Below are 16,514 nucleotides of genomic sequence, written 5' to 3' on the forward strand. Positions count from 1 at the left end.
GTAAAAACACTGATGTATTATAACGTTAAAAAAATAATGACTCGAAAAACCTAATAATAATACAATAGATAGAATGTCACATTCTTCAATTCAGTAGGAATCAATTTCTAGTACTGAAGAACAAATGAGTTAATATTGCTGCTCCCAATGACAAATCTTCCTTTAAACAAATCCATTGATGTGATAAAATAGGTACATGGGCACAACAGAAAAACATTTGTTCCCTTTCAAATTAAAGAAACAATTAAAAAAAAAACCACAACATCAAATATTAGTATAATCTATTTCTTATGGAAAATAATATCCTCAAATGTCACCAAAACTTCAAACCCACCCTACAGAAGAACTAACAAGCTAAGTGCCCAAAATCGCCACTGTACAAGTTATGTTAGCTCATACCTTGCATAAACTATGTCTTCAATTCTGTGCCAAAATGCCAAATATACTAAATACTATTCAAGCTGAGGGGCAGCGTTGTCCTATACAAAAACAAAACCTCCCTCTAGGCCTCCAATTGTAAGACGAAAAGCTGGCCCAAAAGGAACACAAGGGTATTGATCCTACCATTAACAATCTGGCATTCAGTGAAATAATAGTGTGTTATGAAGTCATTCAGATGTAATACTAATACCCCTTTCTTTTGCTGCTTCAATAACATCGCCTGCCTCTCCAAAAACCTTGTATAGGTTGCAGAAGGATTTCCACAACCTTACAGAGAATGGATACACTGTTAAAGCCCTTCTATAAAACCTCAGAGAAATGGCCTCAATGCCCATAACGTCATCCAGCAACAACCCAGCTTCCACCCAGATGTACTCTGGGGGTATTGGGATGGCATCTAAAATTGCATTGACCATAGCTGAACAAGCCCAGTACAACAAACTAGCTGAAGTTTGATCAGCATCAGCAGAATTGAAGCCTTTGCTCAAAAGCTTGCAGACAGAAATTGCTAATTGGAAATTGGAGGGAACCACCTCCAAGATGGCTTCAACAAAATCCACCAGTTCTTTTGGATCACTGAATGTTTGAGGTAAAAGTGATGAACCATACCAAGACTGAAGAACCAAGTTTATCACAGAATAATCAATTGAAACTGGACTTAGTAAGTTACTCATAAGCTGCTGGACTCGAGGCTTCTTGACGTCGTCAAAAAATTTTCTTGTCATCAGCTTGGGAGCCATAAAATTCTGAAAGACGCTATCATTATACATCTCCAAAATTTTCTTGATGCCACCATTAGGACCATTATCTTTTAGGCATGAGGCATCAATAAGCAAAAACATTGCATGCTTTCTCATTCCATTATCTAAAGCTCCGAAATTGGTAGCTTCCCTTGCCTTGTCAATTGCTATGCAAGCTCCTGTTTCATCATCCTGAAAAAATTTATAGAGAGAGAGATTAAGGAATCCAAACATTACATCCATCTGGCTAAGACCAGAGCTTGCAGTATCTGGAAATGATTTAGAATCAACTCCCAAAGAACTGGAAGAATGATCACAATATGTGGCGTCCGTTTCTGCATCATGGGATTCCTGAACTTGCCAAGCAGATTGAAACCATCGGACTGTAATTTCTTTAGCAAAATCAATTCTTCCATCCTGGATAGCATTTTCAATGTATTGATTCCAGATGCATTGGATTCCAGGAATTTTTTTCGGCCACCTGCTAATGGCTTCCTCAAATCCCATGAAAGTATCAATCCCATTCTCCTGTTTCTGTATATGAATTGATTCTAAAACCAACTCAATGCTGCAAGGGTACAACTTGACATATTTATCCAACAAGCTCCACAAACATTCCAGGTTATCCAGTGCAACCATGCATCTAACATGATTGAGAGCAAAAAGTTGAAGAAACCTCAGATTAACTTCATTTTTGTCTGATTCATTATAGATGGAAGAGTCAACGGATTCAACAGCTGTTTCCACAAGTTTAACACCCATCTGTTTCTCTTCTTCTGATAAATGGATAACTGGCCATTCAATGTCAAGATCTTTCTCACACTCAAACTTTTGTACAATAGCATCCGGCAATTTCCTGTAAATAACTAAGTAAATACAACAAATCCAGAACACACATTTGTCAGTAACAGTTAAGCAATTTAGTATATCCGAGAGTGACAGATGATGAGGCTCATCGGACTTTGTTGTATTGTGGAATACTCCATGAATTCTCTGAATGGCTTTCTCAACATTCCCTGACATGCATAAACAATCAACCATCTGCAGAAACATGTCTAAGATGCACGCGCTACTATGTATTCCATCCTTGACAGCAGATTTATCATGACAGAGTGCCAAGACGGCAGCATCAAAGGCAGCCAACCGTTCATCAAGCTGTGTCCGACTGTAAATGTACATCAGCCATAGTACATAAGATCCCTCATTATGCTTGACCTGACAAACAATAGTGAGATTTTCCATTGAAAGATTATATTCAGTTCTCAAAAAAGGAAAACTAACATTCTATTAAAGAAAACAAAATAGGGCAAATTAGGGGCAGAGGAGGAAATAAGTTTTTTCCCTCTTTTTTCTTGAGCACTTGGGGGGGGGGGGAGCATTTTATTGGATTATATTGACACTACAAGGGCAAAGCCAACCCGAAAAAGTGGGGGAAAAAGGCAGAGTGTGAGGAACAGCTTTCACATGTAACATAGTACAAGACAGGAGGGAAAATTCCGTTAAACTACTTCAAGACTAAATTTCAACAATAAGAAAGGGTGGGGTGTATGATATATAGCCAGAGAAACATATAACTGCAAAAGAATTGGAGTGAAATGTGACATAGCACAAGACAGAAAATCACAAACCCAGGTTAGCTGGATGGTTAGATGGTCCCAAATAACTGATCATAGGACATGAGAAGGCGTATATCAAGAAATATGTATCAGCATGGAGAAAAAGAAAACAACCAAAAGTGCCAAACAAGTATGATTTCTGCTGCCAATGACTAATGTCATACAAACGGAAAACATGTACAAATTGTTCAGTGCAGTGTCCATAGTTTACTATTTCTATATAAATAGAGGAGTCTCAACATTCTCAAAAGTTCCTAAATCTCTAGCCACATATAAGTAGAAAACATACCGCATACAGGAACATGTCATCCTTTCCAGTCGGCTTCAAATTTCCATAGTAAATCAGCAGATAAACAAACCAGATAACCACAGATATCGGATCAGTCTCTAAAACTCTAGACAGCACAGATAGAGCCTACAAAATCCATATTTTGAGATGAAGAGGGTGGAAATACAATAATACAATCATATACCAGGTCTCCCAAGGCACAGAGACAACTGTTACCTTTCTTACGCCCTCCAATTTATTGATTTCCTGATTGAGAACAAGAAGTGCCATCTCAACAGCTTGCTCATTAGCAGCAAGAGCCTGTTCATTTTGATTCTATTTACACAATATATAAATAGGTTAGTTTGGCTCGGAGGAACTTAGAAATCAATTCAAACTTTCTTACATAAGTTCATTTCCCAATTATGCCACTCCTGACAGAAGGCTAGGATTAATGTCAAAACTACAACATAGTCCAAAAGAATTCATCTTTGCATAAAATTGGCGAAACTAATTTTCCTATAAACAAGTGTTTTTCTCAGTTGAATGCTTCGTTCACTAGTTGAAATTCCCCAGCACCAAAATCTTAGCAAAACTTTTTGAGTAATTCCATCAAGTCAAGAAATGAAAGTGCTTATCATACTTACAAACTTTCATACGATAAAAAGCAGGATAACTTTTTATTTTATGGCAGGGACAGAAATGATAAGCTTAGGATTAAATCTATTTGAAGAGAATATAACTGAAAATGAACAGATATTGCAATGCATCACAAGAAAGAAGGAAAAAATAGAAGTAACAAACCACAGCTCTTTTCCACTGTAAACAAGATAATTGTTTGTTCCAGGTCCCATGGACTTCAATTCGTTCATCACCACCATGCAAGAACGGACCATCTTCTGGTAAACCATTTTGAAGCAAATCTGAAGTAGCTAAAGTTATACTGAAACACTTCTGCCAGTACTGAGTATTTCTATGCGTTAGGACAGATTTATATGCAAGTTGATCTGCTCTCAAAACATCTAAGCCAACAAGATAAGTTGGCAGAATTGCAGCTTTTTGACTTTTAAAAACTTTAGTTGCACTTTGCTGATGTGATGTTAATCCACCTTGACAATCTGCCCAAAAAAAAAATTACAAGGAAAAGAAACCACGAAGGTATTATCAATTCAATTCTTGATGTCCACCAGTAAAAAGGTTCTAGATGCTGAATATGCATTCCTCACTAAAACATACAGACAAAACATCATATAACTCAAATTAGTCACAACATCATACCATTTTTGGTGTCTGCTAACCCTGTTACAATAAAAATTGAGGACTAAATAGGCACATTCACTGTGCAAAAATCATGTTACTTGTCTATTAACGGGCTCATCATGGAGACTGAAGAATATCAAAGGCAAAATAAAAAGACTGCATGGAGCATTTAAACTATGGGAGATGAAATCGAGACAATGTATTATCTAACACAATAGTTCACCATCAAAGGTATCATCTACTACTTATCCAATCCGTTAGCCTATTTATCTCTGGTTAGCAATACTGTTATCTTGTTCAGCTACCAAGCACATCATATAGAAAACACACTAAAAATCGTCACACATTAACAAAATGTTTAAATACTAAAAAAAGGGGACAAAACACAGGTTTGAAATCACCATTCACCATAAATTTTTCATACCTGCATCATCATTATCAGAGTGCTGGTTCTGATAGTTTCTATCATTATAGTCTTTAACATGCTGCCAAGGACACTCATCATTGTTGCATTTTCCTCGGAGCTCATACATGCAAAGTGGCCAAAATGGATCAACTGCAGGACTGCAGCTATAAGAGCTTTCTTCTGAAGCGAAATTCCAACCAGCAGTAGGCACTGCCATTGCTAACATACTACCACACTCTGTTCTAGTAGCACCATGACAACTATTATTCTCATTTTCACCATCATTAACATGAAACCACTGATTTTTACTCAGTAATTGTTTTGAATTTGATTTTGACATTTCCTTCAGGTGACTAAATGCACTCCTAAAAATCAATGGTGATATCTTCATTGCACCAATTGAGTGTTGAGGTTGAAGAACAAGAGACCCTTGATCCCTTGAAGCAGTGTTGTAATTGGAAACCAAAGAAGTTCTACAAGTGTTTTGCTGACTTTGAATTTCTGCACGAGCCAGATAAATATTGCTTTCATCCTCTCATTAACTAGAATTAAAAATGAAAACAGACATAAAAATATATGCAAAAAAACTTGTGTTGATCAATACTTGATGGTCTAGAACCAATATGAACTACATCACAATTGAGAACCAAGATGCATTTGGCTGAGCCCTAAATAATAGCCAATACCTAAAGATGTCAATAGCTTGCGTCTCTGCAACAAACAAACCAAGTAGTTCCAACATTTTTGCAAGTTAAAACACTACGAGGCATACGCAACATTTTAAAGCCTTTGCAATACTGTTTTGTTTTCAACTGAAATTTCATGCTGCAAGCCAAAATAAATTTGAAGGGGAATGACACTTGGGTCCCAAGAGATATATTTAATAACAATTTGGTCCCAAAAAACTTTTGTTAAAAACTGAGTTGCAAATATTGGCTCAGATAGTAGTAAATACAAGAGTCTCGGTTGCCAATTAGGCATTTAACTTTTATAAGCCGCTTTCATTCATTTGCGAACAAGACTTTCACATTTGCAATGTCTCAACCAATACTTGCAACTTATCTTTCAACAATTCTTTTGAGATTTAACTGTCACTAAATTCATATTTAGAGACTTAAGTGTCATTTCCCCCTAAATTTTTAGCAAGGCAGGAGAATATGAGGATCAATGATTATATGTAAAAGAACAACTTTCAACCAATATCAAGCGTCACTGGAAATGAGAAAAGCAACCTAATTTTCCACCTTTTTGTTTATCTTCCACAAAGGTGACCAGCATCGTCTTAGTTGTTCCTTACTTGTCTAATGATGTTTGGATCAACTTGAAAGCAACATTAGAAGACCACTAAAAGAACCTATTTTGAAAAATCTTCACGTATATATTTTTATCCTGGCTATAATATTCTATCAAAATCACCCGCCTAGAAATTATGTGATGGGCCTGGTTCATTTATTGGCAGAGCTTATTCCAACAAAGGGAGGAACAAAGGCCCATTAACTGTTAGTGGAGCAAATGGGTCAATTAAAGAGGCTGAGTTGGCTTCTGACAAGGCTTCCAGGTGGCAAGGGCTGAGCAGGAGCATTAATAGGGTTGTGTGCAGCTGAGCCAAGGGCAGAAGACTGTTTTGAGCAAGGAGAGGTCCTCACCTCTTGAAAGTCAGGAAAAGCTTATCTTCACCGTTGCTATTTTATCTCCATTGTTTATTCAGTAATTTAGACCTGGTTTCACTGCTTCTGGTGTAATTTGTCTCATTTTGCCCATTTTCTCAATGAGCTGTACACAAAAACCTATTCGGCATTAATAATACATCTTCCAGATCCCACCATCATGCCCATAAAAATTCTATAGAAATGCAAGGAACCGCACCTCCCAGTCTTTTAGAAGCAACTAATGAAAACCACTTAGTGAAATTCCCTCAAGAATATACAGTTAATCACTTGAGGTGATATTGGTCTATATATACAACAGCCACTAGATTATCAAACACAAATCAAACTCAAAATTCATGAAATTAAGTCACATACAAAAAACAGGCATGTATAAACATATGGGCAAGTTCTATTAGAAAAGCAATTACCTCTAAAAGCGTTTTCTTCTGCTTGAGATAATGGGGCAACTTCATCATGTATCTTCCTATTCTCATTTTCATCCCCTTGTTCAGCAGCAGGCCTTAGGTTGTTGCATGTACTGCTACTCTTTGAAGCTCTTGTACCTAATCTTGCAAACAGCTCTGACCTTAATGCTGCTTCAAGAAGCAAAGAATCCTGAGGATCCTCAGCACCAAGTCTGGAATGTGGTGCAGTATCTCTATCCATTAAGTTGGTGTTTGAATATTGCCTTCTTTGATCTACATTGTCATGATCAGTAGACATATGTAAAGATGGAGACATCTCTCCATTATCATTAGCAGATGTATCTAATTCATCAGAAGGAGAATTAACTCCATCTACAGTTTTATTACCCCTTCGGGGCAATGGCTCTGATGTACTGGCATCTGGTTCACTGCAAGGTTCAGACCCCAAATTCACTCTATTCATATGATGATACATTGCATTGGAGGGTCCATTGTTGACATCTTCATTAGTTGTATCAAACCCTAGTTGGTTAACATCATTGAATTCAGCCTGCCTCTGACAACTTGATGTGGGTATTGCATATCCATGTCTAGGAAGGTAATCCAGCCCTGAATCAAGATGTGCATGCTGGCCAGAGGACCAAGAAAAACCGGAATTGTTCAAAATTAAAGATTTTAACTTAGCTGAATACAATTCCCTTTTGTGGTAAAGATTGGTGCATCGACCATTAGCCTCAATCAAAGCCCTCTGAGCTTTCAGGTAAGCTTTAAGAGCATTTCTTTCTTCAACTTCACACCTGTGCCTGTGCTCTTGTGCTTCCTCCAGCTCCTTGTCTATCAATTCTTCCATTTCAAAAAATGAATTCAAATCTATGTTGCTATGCTCAGAGTCATTTGACTGATCATTAAAATTGTTTAACAGTTCCTGAATGAGAAGCAAAGAGAGTCAATGACATTAAAGGTTAAAGGTGTGACATATATCGAAATCCTTTAATTAGCTTTGAGGACCACAATAACAAAACCTGATTTGCATTTTTGAGTGTCCTAATCATGTTATCTCAAGATATGAGTTTGTCATACTTCAAGGAACTTTTCATATTTTTAGCATTTGTGACTTTATTCAAGGAGGAACTTGGTGCATGAACTGACTCGACACTTTTCCACAGGGTTGAAAGAAACAGAAGCATCACAGAGATATTCCAATTCCAAAATCAAAACAATGTGAAAAAGTAGAAACAATAGGTATCTTGATCCAAATTTTATCTTGCCCCACCTACGATCCACACCTACAGGTGCCTCCCACTCTTGAGAAAATAACAATGAAGAGGGGCAGTATTTATAAACCAAACAAATCCATTCATCACATGATAATCAATCAGTAGAGTGTCAATTTATAGTTTTCTAATCGTAAAAGATTTCTAACCAACACCAACAGTTGAACTGTGTGTCTCAAGAAGTTTATTATTTATTTATTATTTACTCGATATTCTATTTATTAGCATTTTATCCCTTAAAATTATCTTTATCAAGTCAGATTTGTCTATTTATTTTATTTTATTCTTTGAGGGATTTAGATAGATTTAGATCATTATCCTTGTTAGGAGGCAGGCTTGTTGCCCCACGTATATCTATATAAACACTAGACGTCATGAATAAAATATGGCAGATTGAGAAAATTTCTTAGGACTCAGTCGTTTCGACACCAACGAATTTCTCAAAGACAAGAACACATGTGATGGCCAATAACTAAATGGAAAAGGCAGCAGTGAAGTTTTCAGTCAAGTTGCTAACTAAAGAAAATGTCACGTATACTAAATTATAACTTACTGTACTCGTTGGAACACTATTGGAGATCAAATTTGCTGGAAGACCATTTTGGTTGAAATTAACACAAGAGTCAGCCACCCTACTATGTTTGTCCGTCTGGTTGAAGTTATTATCGACACAAGTGTCTGTACATTAAGATAACATCATGAGGTATTTTTAACATAAAGAGACTCGCACAATATATTGACAGATAAGTGGGCTAAGTTTCAATCAAGCAACTAGCACGTTATTCTACTCACACTTCATTTATGCCAATAGAGTCCAGCAATTGGACAACAAATTTCACAAATTCTATGACATGTCAACGGAATAACTCAACCAAAGTTAATAGAAACACTATAACAACTTAGAAAGCTATGCAATTAACCCTCAACTTTTAAGTTAACCATAGACCCCACGAGCATTGACCTTTTGCACAACCCCTGTAAATTTTCTATACAAAACTTAACATTTGCGTCTATGCAACTTGAAACATGCAAAATCAGCAACAAATACATCCAACCTAAAATTACAAGAGGCATATAAATCTTGACCGTCTAAAATAAGCCATTGAATTTTACATGACAGCCTCTTTATATGACCTTATCACTAGATAATGGAGAACCACCACATTACAAAAGGTAATGAGTTATTAAAAGAAAACACTAATTAGAAGGCATTTCTTCTATTAATGAGGATGCATACAAGAAATATAAAGACAAGTACCTACCAGATCTGGGTTTAGATTGCATAGTTTGAGATGAAATGTCAAGACGTTTGTCATGACCCTGCGGCTTGACAACTAATTTCTCTCCTATGCGTAATGGAGTCTCTTTCACACCATGATTAACCTTATTTCTATCTCGTGGATTGCAATTCTCAAATGCAGACTCTTTTGATGGCAACACAGACTTTGTAGCAGGAACCTCTGGCTGACTTTCAATAGCTTGAGGGCTAGCATAAGATCTGCCAAGTTTTAATCGTTTCTTATCTGGCTCCTTCGATTCCAATGGCGCATTCTCTGAATAAGTATATTTTCTAGCAGTGTCACTCTTCAGTTTGATGGCATTATGATCCCTTCCCAAAGTTGAAGTAGAGTCCCTATTTTGCTGGGCTGCCTTTAACTTCAGCTCACTCTCCCGAATTGCGATCTGCTGTCGCAAATCCTGAAGTTTATTGTTATTTGATACCACTCCCTGGTCATTTTTACGCTCCTGACTTGCTAAATTTTTGTTCACAATATAGAAATTTCTAGATCGAGATCCTTGACCCGGTGGGAAGGATCCAGCAACCTTAGAATTAGAACCATGAATTTTGGTTACTGATGAAAAGATGTGTGATTTAATGGTGATCTTTTAGGCACTGACTTGTTTACACTTTTAGCACCACTCAGTAACTTGTATGATTTTGCCGAGGATGAAGAAGGCGGCTTCTGATTGCTATCCAATCTGGAAGTATTACATTTAGATTCAACAGCTTTATCCTGTTTTCTGATTTCAGAGTCGCTACTACTATCATCATCAGAGAAGCTGATCACAAGACTTTTATCAGTGCCTGCATGAGTAGGCCACATTGAGGATTTAGGCGGTAATTGGTTCCTGTTAAATCTCTTCTGAGAAACTGGTTGCATGGTTTTCTGCAACTGTATACCATTAGCACCTGCAAAAATATCACAACGAAAAGGCCAACCTTAGGACATTACTTAAGACTATGATTTAATTTGGAAGATGTTGTACAATAAACTCAGATATGGTAAACTCCAACCAGTAGATAAAGAAATGAACATATCATACAAAAAGCACCGAGACAGCATTTACAACAAAACTACAATAAAGTGATACGAGCAAACGTGCAGTTTCCAACTCCATAAGACAAAACATAATTAACAAGATTTTGGCATATTATGAACAGAAATAAACCCTGGTCAAGTCAGAAAGCAAATCTAGAGATCCAAAAAGCAGACCCCAGCTTTCCCTTAGTTGACAGTTAGCAAGACTTACCACCCTGAATGGCCTGAGTATCATTGACGGCTTGAGAAACTGAATTGAACACTACAGCAGGGGAGGGTTTTCCAGGGTTGCACGCAGGGACTTCCTGAAAGACAAAATACCCATTAAAATTAAAAATGCATGAAAAAGAAAACCAAATAACACCTTCATGGGGTCATCCAACTGTCATTTCTCAATTTTTTTTCCTGGATCATAGAGAGAGTAAAGAAAGACCAAAAAAAAAAAAAAAGAGGCTGAGGAATCCTCCTCCCGGGAATACAAAAATACAGAACAAGATGACAACTGGCAAAAAATTTTAAAAAAAAATGAAGGGGAAAAAATCATCCAACAATGCTACCTAGTCCCACAGGTTTAAGTGTAGTTAATCTAGACATCGGATCCTACAGTCGCCCCTCATCGAGAATGAACAAAAGCAACAGCAGACTGATAAAACAAGCAGAAAACTAACCTGAACAACATATTTTAACCAACTGAATCTACATAACGCAAATAAAGTGTGACTTTTGCCATATTCTTGTCACATTCCCTCGTGTGGGTATTCCCCCGCCCCAACCCAAGTCAACGAAGAAGAATTAGATTAAAAATTTAAGAGAGAAAAAAATGTCCTGAGTTGAAAACGTAAGATCACAGAGGGTAGAGAAGACAATACGTCGCCGGAGGAGGACAGCTCGCCTTCTTCTCTGGATTTGGAGGGCGCGTTAAGATTGGGGGTCGCATTTGCGGGCTCCGACGCCATAGCTCGGACCCCAAGCTCACCAGACTCCTCCATCCCCCCTCTCCCTCTCTTTCTCCCTCCCTCTCTCCCTCCCTCCCTCTCTCTCTCTCTCTCTAAGCTTTTCTGGAGGCAAAGCAACGCAGACAAAATCGACAGCCAGAAAAATGGTCGCCTGCCCAGCGAAGAAAAGAACTCGAAGGCGGGCGGCACTGCTTCCTACCATTACCGAATGACCATTATGTCCTTGGTATGACTTTTTTCCTGGTTTGACGGGGGAAAAAGAGTTTTTCTGGTAATCATTATTTTTTTTAATTATTACATAACTTTTATTTATTTTTAAAATGCATGAAATTTTTTTCAAAATGGATAATAAGCCATGTAAAACAATAACTAATTTTTAAAATTACATACGATTTTATTTTTTTCAAAAATATACATATACATATTTTAAAATGAAAATATCAGTATATCTGTCAAAAAAATCGGTACAGTATTATTTTAATGGAATTCAAAACAATTTTTATAATTTGTTTTTTTATTTTGAAAACAAACATCAATATAGAAAACCAGGTAAAATTAAAATTTACGCACAGAGGATACAAGAGACATGTATGTAATTTGATTTTGTTTTTGAAGTATAAGACATAAAAACTTGTAAAACAGTGTCTTCTTTTCAGAGTCCATATAATGTATAAAACCACACTTGTGTTTTTTTTTTTATTACGCAGGCCCACATATGACAACACACCGGCCAGTACACATAACAGTAGCTAAAAAAGTCACGAAGATTTACTACCACCGTGGATGTATAAGAGGCCAAACAATTTACACTTGTTTATTGGTAGGGAAAAAAAAAAGAGTAAAAACCACATTATCTAAACGGCTAAGGTGCATCCAGTGCATTTTTTCATCTGTATCCAACATTTTGAACTGTCCAATAATTTAAAATATTTTGTGACGTATCTAGCACCTTGAAATATTTTTTAGAGGCATCGAGCACTTTGAAGTATTTTTTTGCTTTGATGCCGAATACATCAAAAAATATTTTTGGCGGTTAGATGCACACACAAAAAATACTTTAGAATACTGAATATACTAAAAAATATTTGAGGATTTGTTTGGTATGAGAGAAATTGAGGAGAAGGGAGGGGAGAGAAAATTTTAATGAACTCAATTTAAAAAATTTGAATAAGCGGGTTTAATCAATTTTTTACCAGGTTAATTAATTTGTATTACTCTTTTATATTATTTCTTTTCTTTATTAAAATTTTAAGCCTCACTTCGTCAATTTTTTAAATGAAACTCATTAAAAAAAAAATTTCCCCCTCCTTCTCCTCTATTTCTCTCATACCAAATATTACCTCTTAACCCTTAATTTAATTATGTTTTGAGTGTAGCCTGGTGTTAAAAAGAAATTTGAGAGTAGAAGCAAACTTCTTAAAATTATTTGAATGGAATTTTAAAAGCCAAAAATGAAGCCTTCATGTGAAGATTTGTCTTTGCTTCTCTGCCAGAGAAGCAAAGCATCGCTTGGAAAATCGTCAGCCCAACATATTTATCAGATTTTATAAAGTCACAACCAAACCTGAAACCATAATGTTATAGATTCATTATTTTTTTTTTTTTATAACCGTATCCTTTTTTTAAATTTCGAAGGATAAAAATGGAGAATGAAAATTACTACTTTTAACTATTAATCATTAAAAAATAATAATTAAATGTAAAACCAAAATGATATTACAATTAATATTCTCATAGACTTCAACTTTCATGGGGATAGCAAAAAGTACATCAGGTAATACATCTTAAAGAACAGAGTCCGGTCCGATATTTAAGTTAAACTATGCCGTTAATTATCAAATATTATCCTTACAGAGTTGGCAATACAACCTCGAAACAAGGCTAATTTACAAATAAATCATGAGATCTCTCCTTGCAATTGCCAATCAGTCCCCACTGGCACAGCCCCTGCAACCACAATGAACACACTCTATGACCTTCTCCTCTCTCAGTTGCTTGGGAACTCGGCAAACACAGGTGGTGGCAAAGTTGTGATCCCGTGGCTGCATGCACCTCAAGCAACATAAACGTTCATAGCCAGGCTGCAATTTCAAACAAGGACAAGGTTTGTTAAGATATGCTACACATGATTTTAACGGCGATAATCAGAGTTTTCCAATGGATGGTTCACAACTTTAAATTCATATTACAGAGCACTAAGCACAATAGATATATTATTCATGGTACAAATTTGTATAAGTCATGAGAAGTACCTTCTTCCATTTTGCAATCAAGTTGCGGTCAGCATATCCTTGTTCTAAACAAAATTCATACAATTCCTTTGAAATTTCCTTCCTCCGGTGGTAAAGGTCAAATATGTAGCGGCTCTTCTGATGTGCAATCTTAAATATAGGCCATAATGTCTCACATTTTCTCTTATTATCATGTGGATCATTCTCCGCTGCCACAGAAATAAACATTATAAAACAGTCCCGAAAACATAATAAATTTGGTAAAGCATGCAAGACATATATTACCTTCCCTCATTTTTGCTTGGAGTTCACGAAGGGTAGGTTCAATTAATTCCCATCCCTCTGGATATTTAACGCGGTTAGTCTTTACTTTAGGCATTTTCCTATCTGTCAGACGAAACATGACATTGGAAGATCAATTGCCACATTTTCTACCAAACTATGTGTATTCTACTTAATAAGCAAACATTATCAGAAAAGCTATCCAATCAATATGTTCAGATAAAAACTATCAAGGTGAAAAAATAATCAGTTATCAAACAAACAGCTTTCAGCATTGCACAAGAGAAAGACTGTTCCCTTACGGGCACAAGTCAAACAGAGGTTTTCTAAAGAGAAATCAAAATATTAAATGATAAAAATTTCAAACTCTGCTTGCCAGTTCATTTAGTTTAGGATAAAATAGTTCATTTCAATAAGCATAAAAAGTGGAAAGAAGTTTCGATCATTTCACTACCTTCAAAAGTGAAAATAAAGTTTCCTTCCTTTTAAAATTCCAACTTGCAAACTTGCACTGCAAACAAAGGTCAACATCAACTCAGGAAACTGGTTACGCTGCTCCCATCCCATGTTTAACTTTAACATACTAATATTCTCCCGGATCTGACCCTAAACTTTTCAGCAACTAATTGGATGCTACTCAATCCAAGGGCAAAGACGAAAACATAAGACCAATCATTTTAAAACACAATCAGAGGCCCATTGTTTTTAAAGACCAATCACTTCAAAACACAATTAGAAGCCCATTGTTTTAAATAGGTCAATATTAACGCAGAAGCTATCCAAATGAAGAGTTAATATCAATGGAATATGCATAGCAAATATCCCGAATAAAGGGCACCAAACACCCAGTGATGATTCTTATGACGATAAATAAACTACAATAATCACAACTCTTTTTCAGTAAACAGGTAGCTTGAGAATTGAGAGCTGAATACATCTAAGAGGCTGTCATGGGACTCCAAAAATATTCGATCTCAGGTCTCATCAAAATGGGATGTCGCATGAAGAATAATAAGAAGCAAGAGTTGATATTAAGTAGCCAAGACCGAATAAGGAAACAAGTTCGCTGCAATTGGGACTCGTTGCGTTATTCTATCTGATACTGTTTAACCAACTTCAACAGTGTAATTCAGGTTTGAAAAATTGTCACGCTTCGGTGAATAGAAACTCCAGTTTCAAGAAGGAATACAGCTTACAGTGATATCAAACATTATATGGAGGCATAATATAATTTAGGACATGGCCAAAAAAATAAAAAATTTAGGACATAATCTATCAGACTATTGGATTTCAAAAGAAGAATGGCGCAGCAGAATGGAAGTAAAAGGTAACGCAAGAAAAGAATAGCAATTAGATTTCACATCCGAACTGTTCCACATCCGAACAGAAGATGGCGAGGGGTAGGGGAAAGAAGTTAGGTACCTGAATCGACGAATAACTAAGAAGCTCTTCTACAGCAAGTCGTCGACGGTCGACTGCAGTCCAACTAGGGTTCAGGTAAAGGAGGGCAGCACGGTTAGGGCTTATGCTGACAGCGACCGGGACCCAAAAGACTTTCTTGGGAACATCTATTTGCGTGAGAACGATCTACGCCCCTTCTTAATTTACATCAGATGCAAAAACAGAGCAGAACAACGGACTAGCAGAACCCAAAAGCATGCTCGAATTGAAAGAAACAGAAATGCAACAAGCAAGAACCAGAGCAGAACAAAGTGACGCGAACGGAAAAAGGCGAGCAAAAGAAAGAAGTAAGAGCGCACCTCAATGTAGGCCGAAGAAGATCGCGGCAGCAGCTGCGTGCCCAATGGCTGCTCTCTGTGGACGGAATGGAGATCGAAGAAGAATAGAGGCAACGGACGCCAGGACAGCGATTGGTTCTTTTTTTTTTTTTTTTAATAAACTAGCATTCTCCTGTATTTTTCCCTTAACCAACAACATTCTCCTTTTTTTTTTTTTTTAACTCTATTATATATAAACGTTAGGTCTAACAGAAAGAACTAGTTTTTCATAACGTGACGAATCAAAATTTAAATTTCTGTTGAGAGAGGTGTCTACATTTAGTACCCATAATAGCTTGAATATGATTGCTTCCAATAAGAGAATACTTATACTTTAGCAAAAAAAAAAAAAAACCTCTATTATATATAGCGCATTTGTAGATTTTTGTTTTTACTGCTCTTTATCCATGACATACACTTAAAATGTCTGAAATTTGAATCAGTTTTTTTCATTGTTATTCCTATTGATTACATATTATATTACTATCATTTGATCCTTATTATAAGTTTTTTATAAAATATTTTTAATCCTAAATATAAGTTCATTAAGAAGGTAAAAAATTAATAAAAATTAAAAAATTATGATGATATGAAATAAATTGGCACACTAATCATTTCTCACCTGCCTCTTTTCCCTCTTCACTATCCCTCATTCACTCTCTTTCTTTATAAATAAAAATATTTTTCAAAATAAAATATTTTCTCATAAACTTAGTATGTTTAACTAATTTTTTTTAAAAAATCATATTGGAGGTACTTATACTTTTCTCAATTTTTAATTTGATACGTATGTATTTTTTCCTCTTAATTACTCCCTCTAATACTATTTATAAGATCCCAAAATTTGAATTTGTTTGGTCTTTTTTA

The 16,514-nt window shown here is 36.1% G+C and overlaps 2 protein-coding genes across 5 annotated transcripts; both read right to left on the bottom strand.

The window, feature by feature from the left end:
* Positions 1–129: 129 nt before the first annotated feature.
* Positions 130–11,389, bottom strand: LOC114734641 (uncharacterized). Its single transcript, XM_028922279.1, has 11 exons — positions 11,270–11,389; positions 10,612–10,705; positions 10,086–10,270; positions 9,342–9,963; positions 8,633–8,757; positions 6,809–7,730; positions 4,750–5,232; positions 3,870–4,183; positions 3,303–3,401; positions 3,087–3,212; positions 130–2,396 (listed from the first exon to the last, which is right to left on the bottom strand). The coding sequence occupies exons 1-11, from the start codon at positions 11,387–11,389 to the stop codon at positions 609–611; spliced, it is 4,878 nt and encodes a 1,625-aa protein (XP_028778112.1). The 3' UTR covers positions 130–608.
* Positions 11,390–13,049: 1,660 nt separating this feature from the next.
* LOC114734621 (protein BUD31 homolog 2) lies at positions 13,050–15,728 on the bottom strand. Of its 4 annotated transcripts, none has more exons than XM_028922250.1 (5): positions 15,630–15,728; positions 15,292–15,456; positions 13,873–13,974; positions 13,609–13,796; positions 13,050–13,437 (listed from the first exon to the last, which is right to left on the bottom strand). In XM_028922250.1, exons 3-5 carry the CDS (start codon positions 13,964–13,966, stop codon positions 13,282–13,284), a joined length of 438 nt encoding a protein of 145 aa, XP_028778083.1. In that variant the 5' UTR covers positions 13,967–13,974; positions 15,292–15,456; positions 15,630–15,728; the 3' UTR covers positions 13,050–13,281. The 4 variants fall into 4 exon arrangements, with proteins under 4 accessions (XP_028778083.1, XP_028778082.1, XP_028778084.1 ...); XM_028922249.1 differs by having other exon boundaries at positions 15,292–15,508; positions 15,630–15,727; XM_028922251.1 differs by lacking the exon at positions 15,292–15,456.
* Between the last annotated feature and the right edge of the window lie 786 nt (positions 15,729–16,514).

This window comes from Neltuma alba, unplaced genomic scaffold (assembly GCF_004799145.2).
Source record: "Neltuma alba isolate B1F8T4 unplaced genomic scaffold, ASM479914v2 tig00013120_pilon, whole genome shotgun sequence".
NCBI classification, from domain to species: Eukaryota; Viridiplantae; Streptophyta; class Magnoliopsida; order Fabales; family Fabaceae; genus Neltuma; species Neltuma alba.

Bases quoted from the DNA above. Each gene is read 5' to 3' on its own strand.
- LOC114734641 (XM_028922279.1), bottom strand. From the start codon at position 11,389: ATGGAGGAGTCTGGTGAGCTTGGGGTCCGAGCTATGGCGTCGGAGCCC. The intron at 10,271-10,611 runs GTAAGTCTTGCT...ATATTTTTGCAG, and splicing joins TACTCAGGCCATTCAGGGTG to GTGCTAATGGTATACAGTTG. The intron at 3,213-3,302 runs GTAACAGTTGTC...TGGATTTTGTAG, and splicing joins AATTGGAGGGCGTAAGAAAG to GCTCTATCTGTGCTGTCTAG.
- LOC114734621 (XM_028922251.1), bottom strand. From the start codon at position 13,966: ATGCCTAAAGTAAAGACTAACCGCGTTAAATATCCAGAGGGATGGGAA. The intron at 13,797-13,872 runs GTAATATATGTC...TTTCTGTGGCAG, and splicing joins CCAAGCAAAAATGAGGGAAG to CGGAGAATGATCCACATGAT. The intron at 13,438-13,608 runs GTACTTCTCATG...TTGAAATTGCAG, and splicing joins TGATTGCAAAATGGAAGAAG to CCTGGCTATGAACGTTTATG.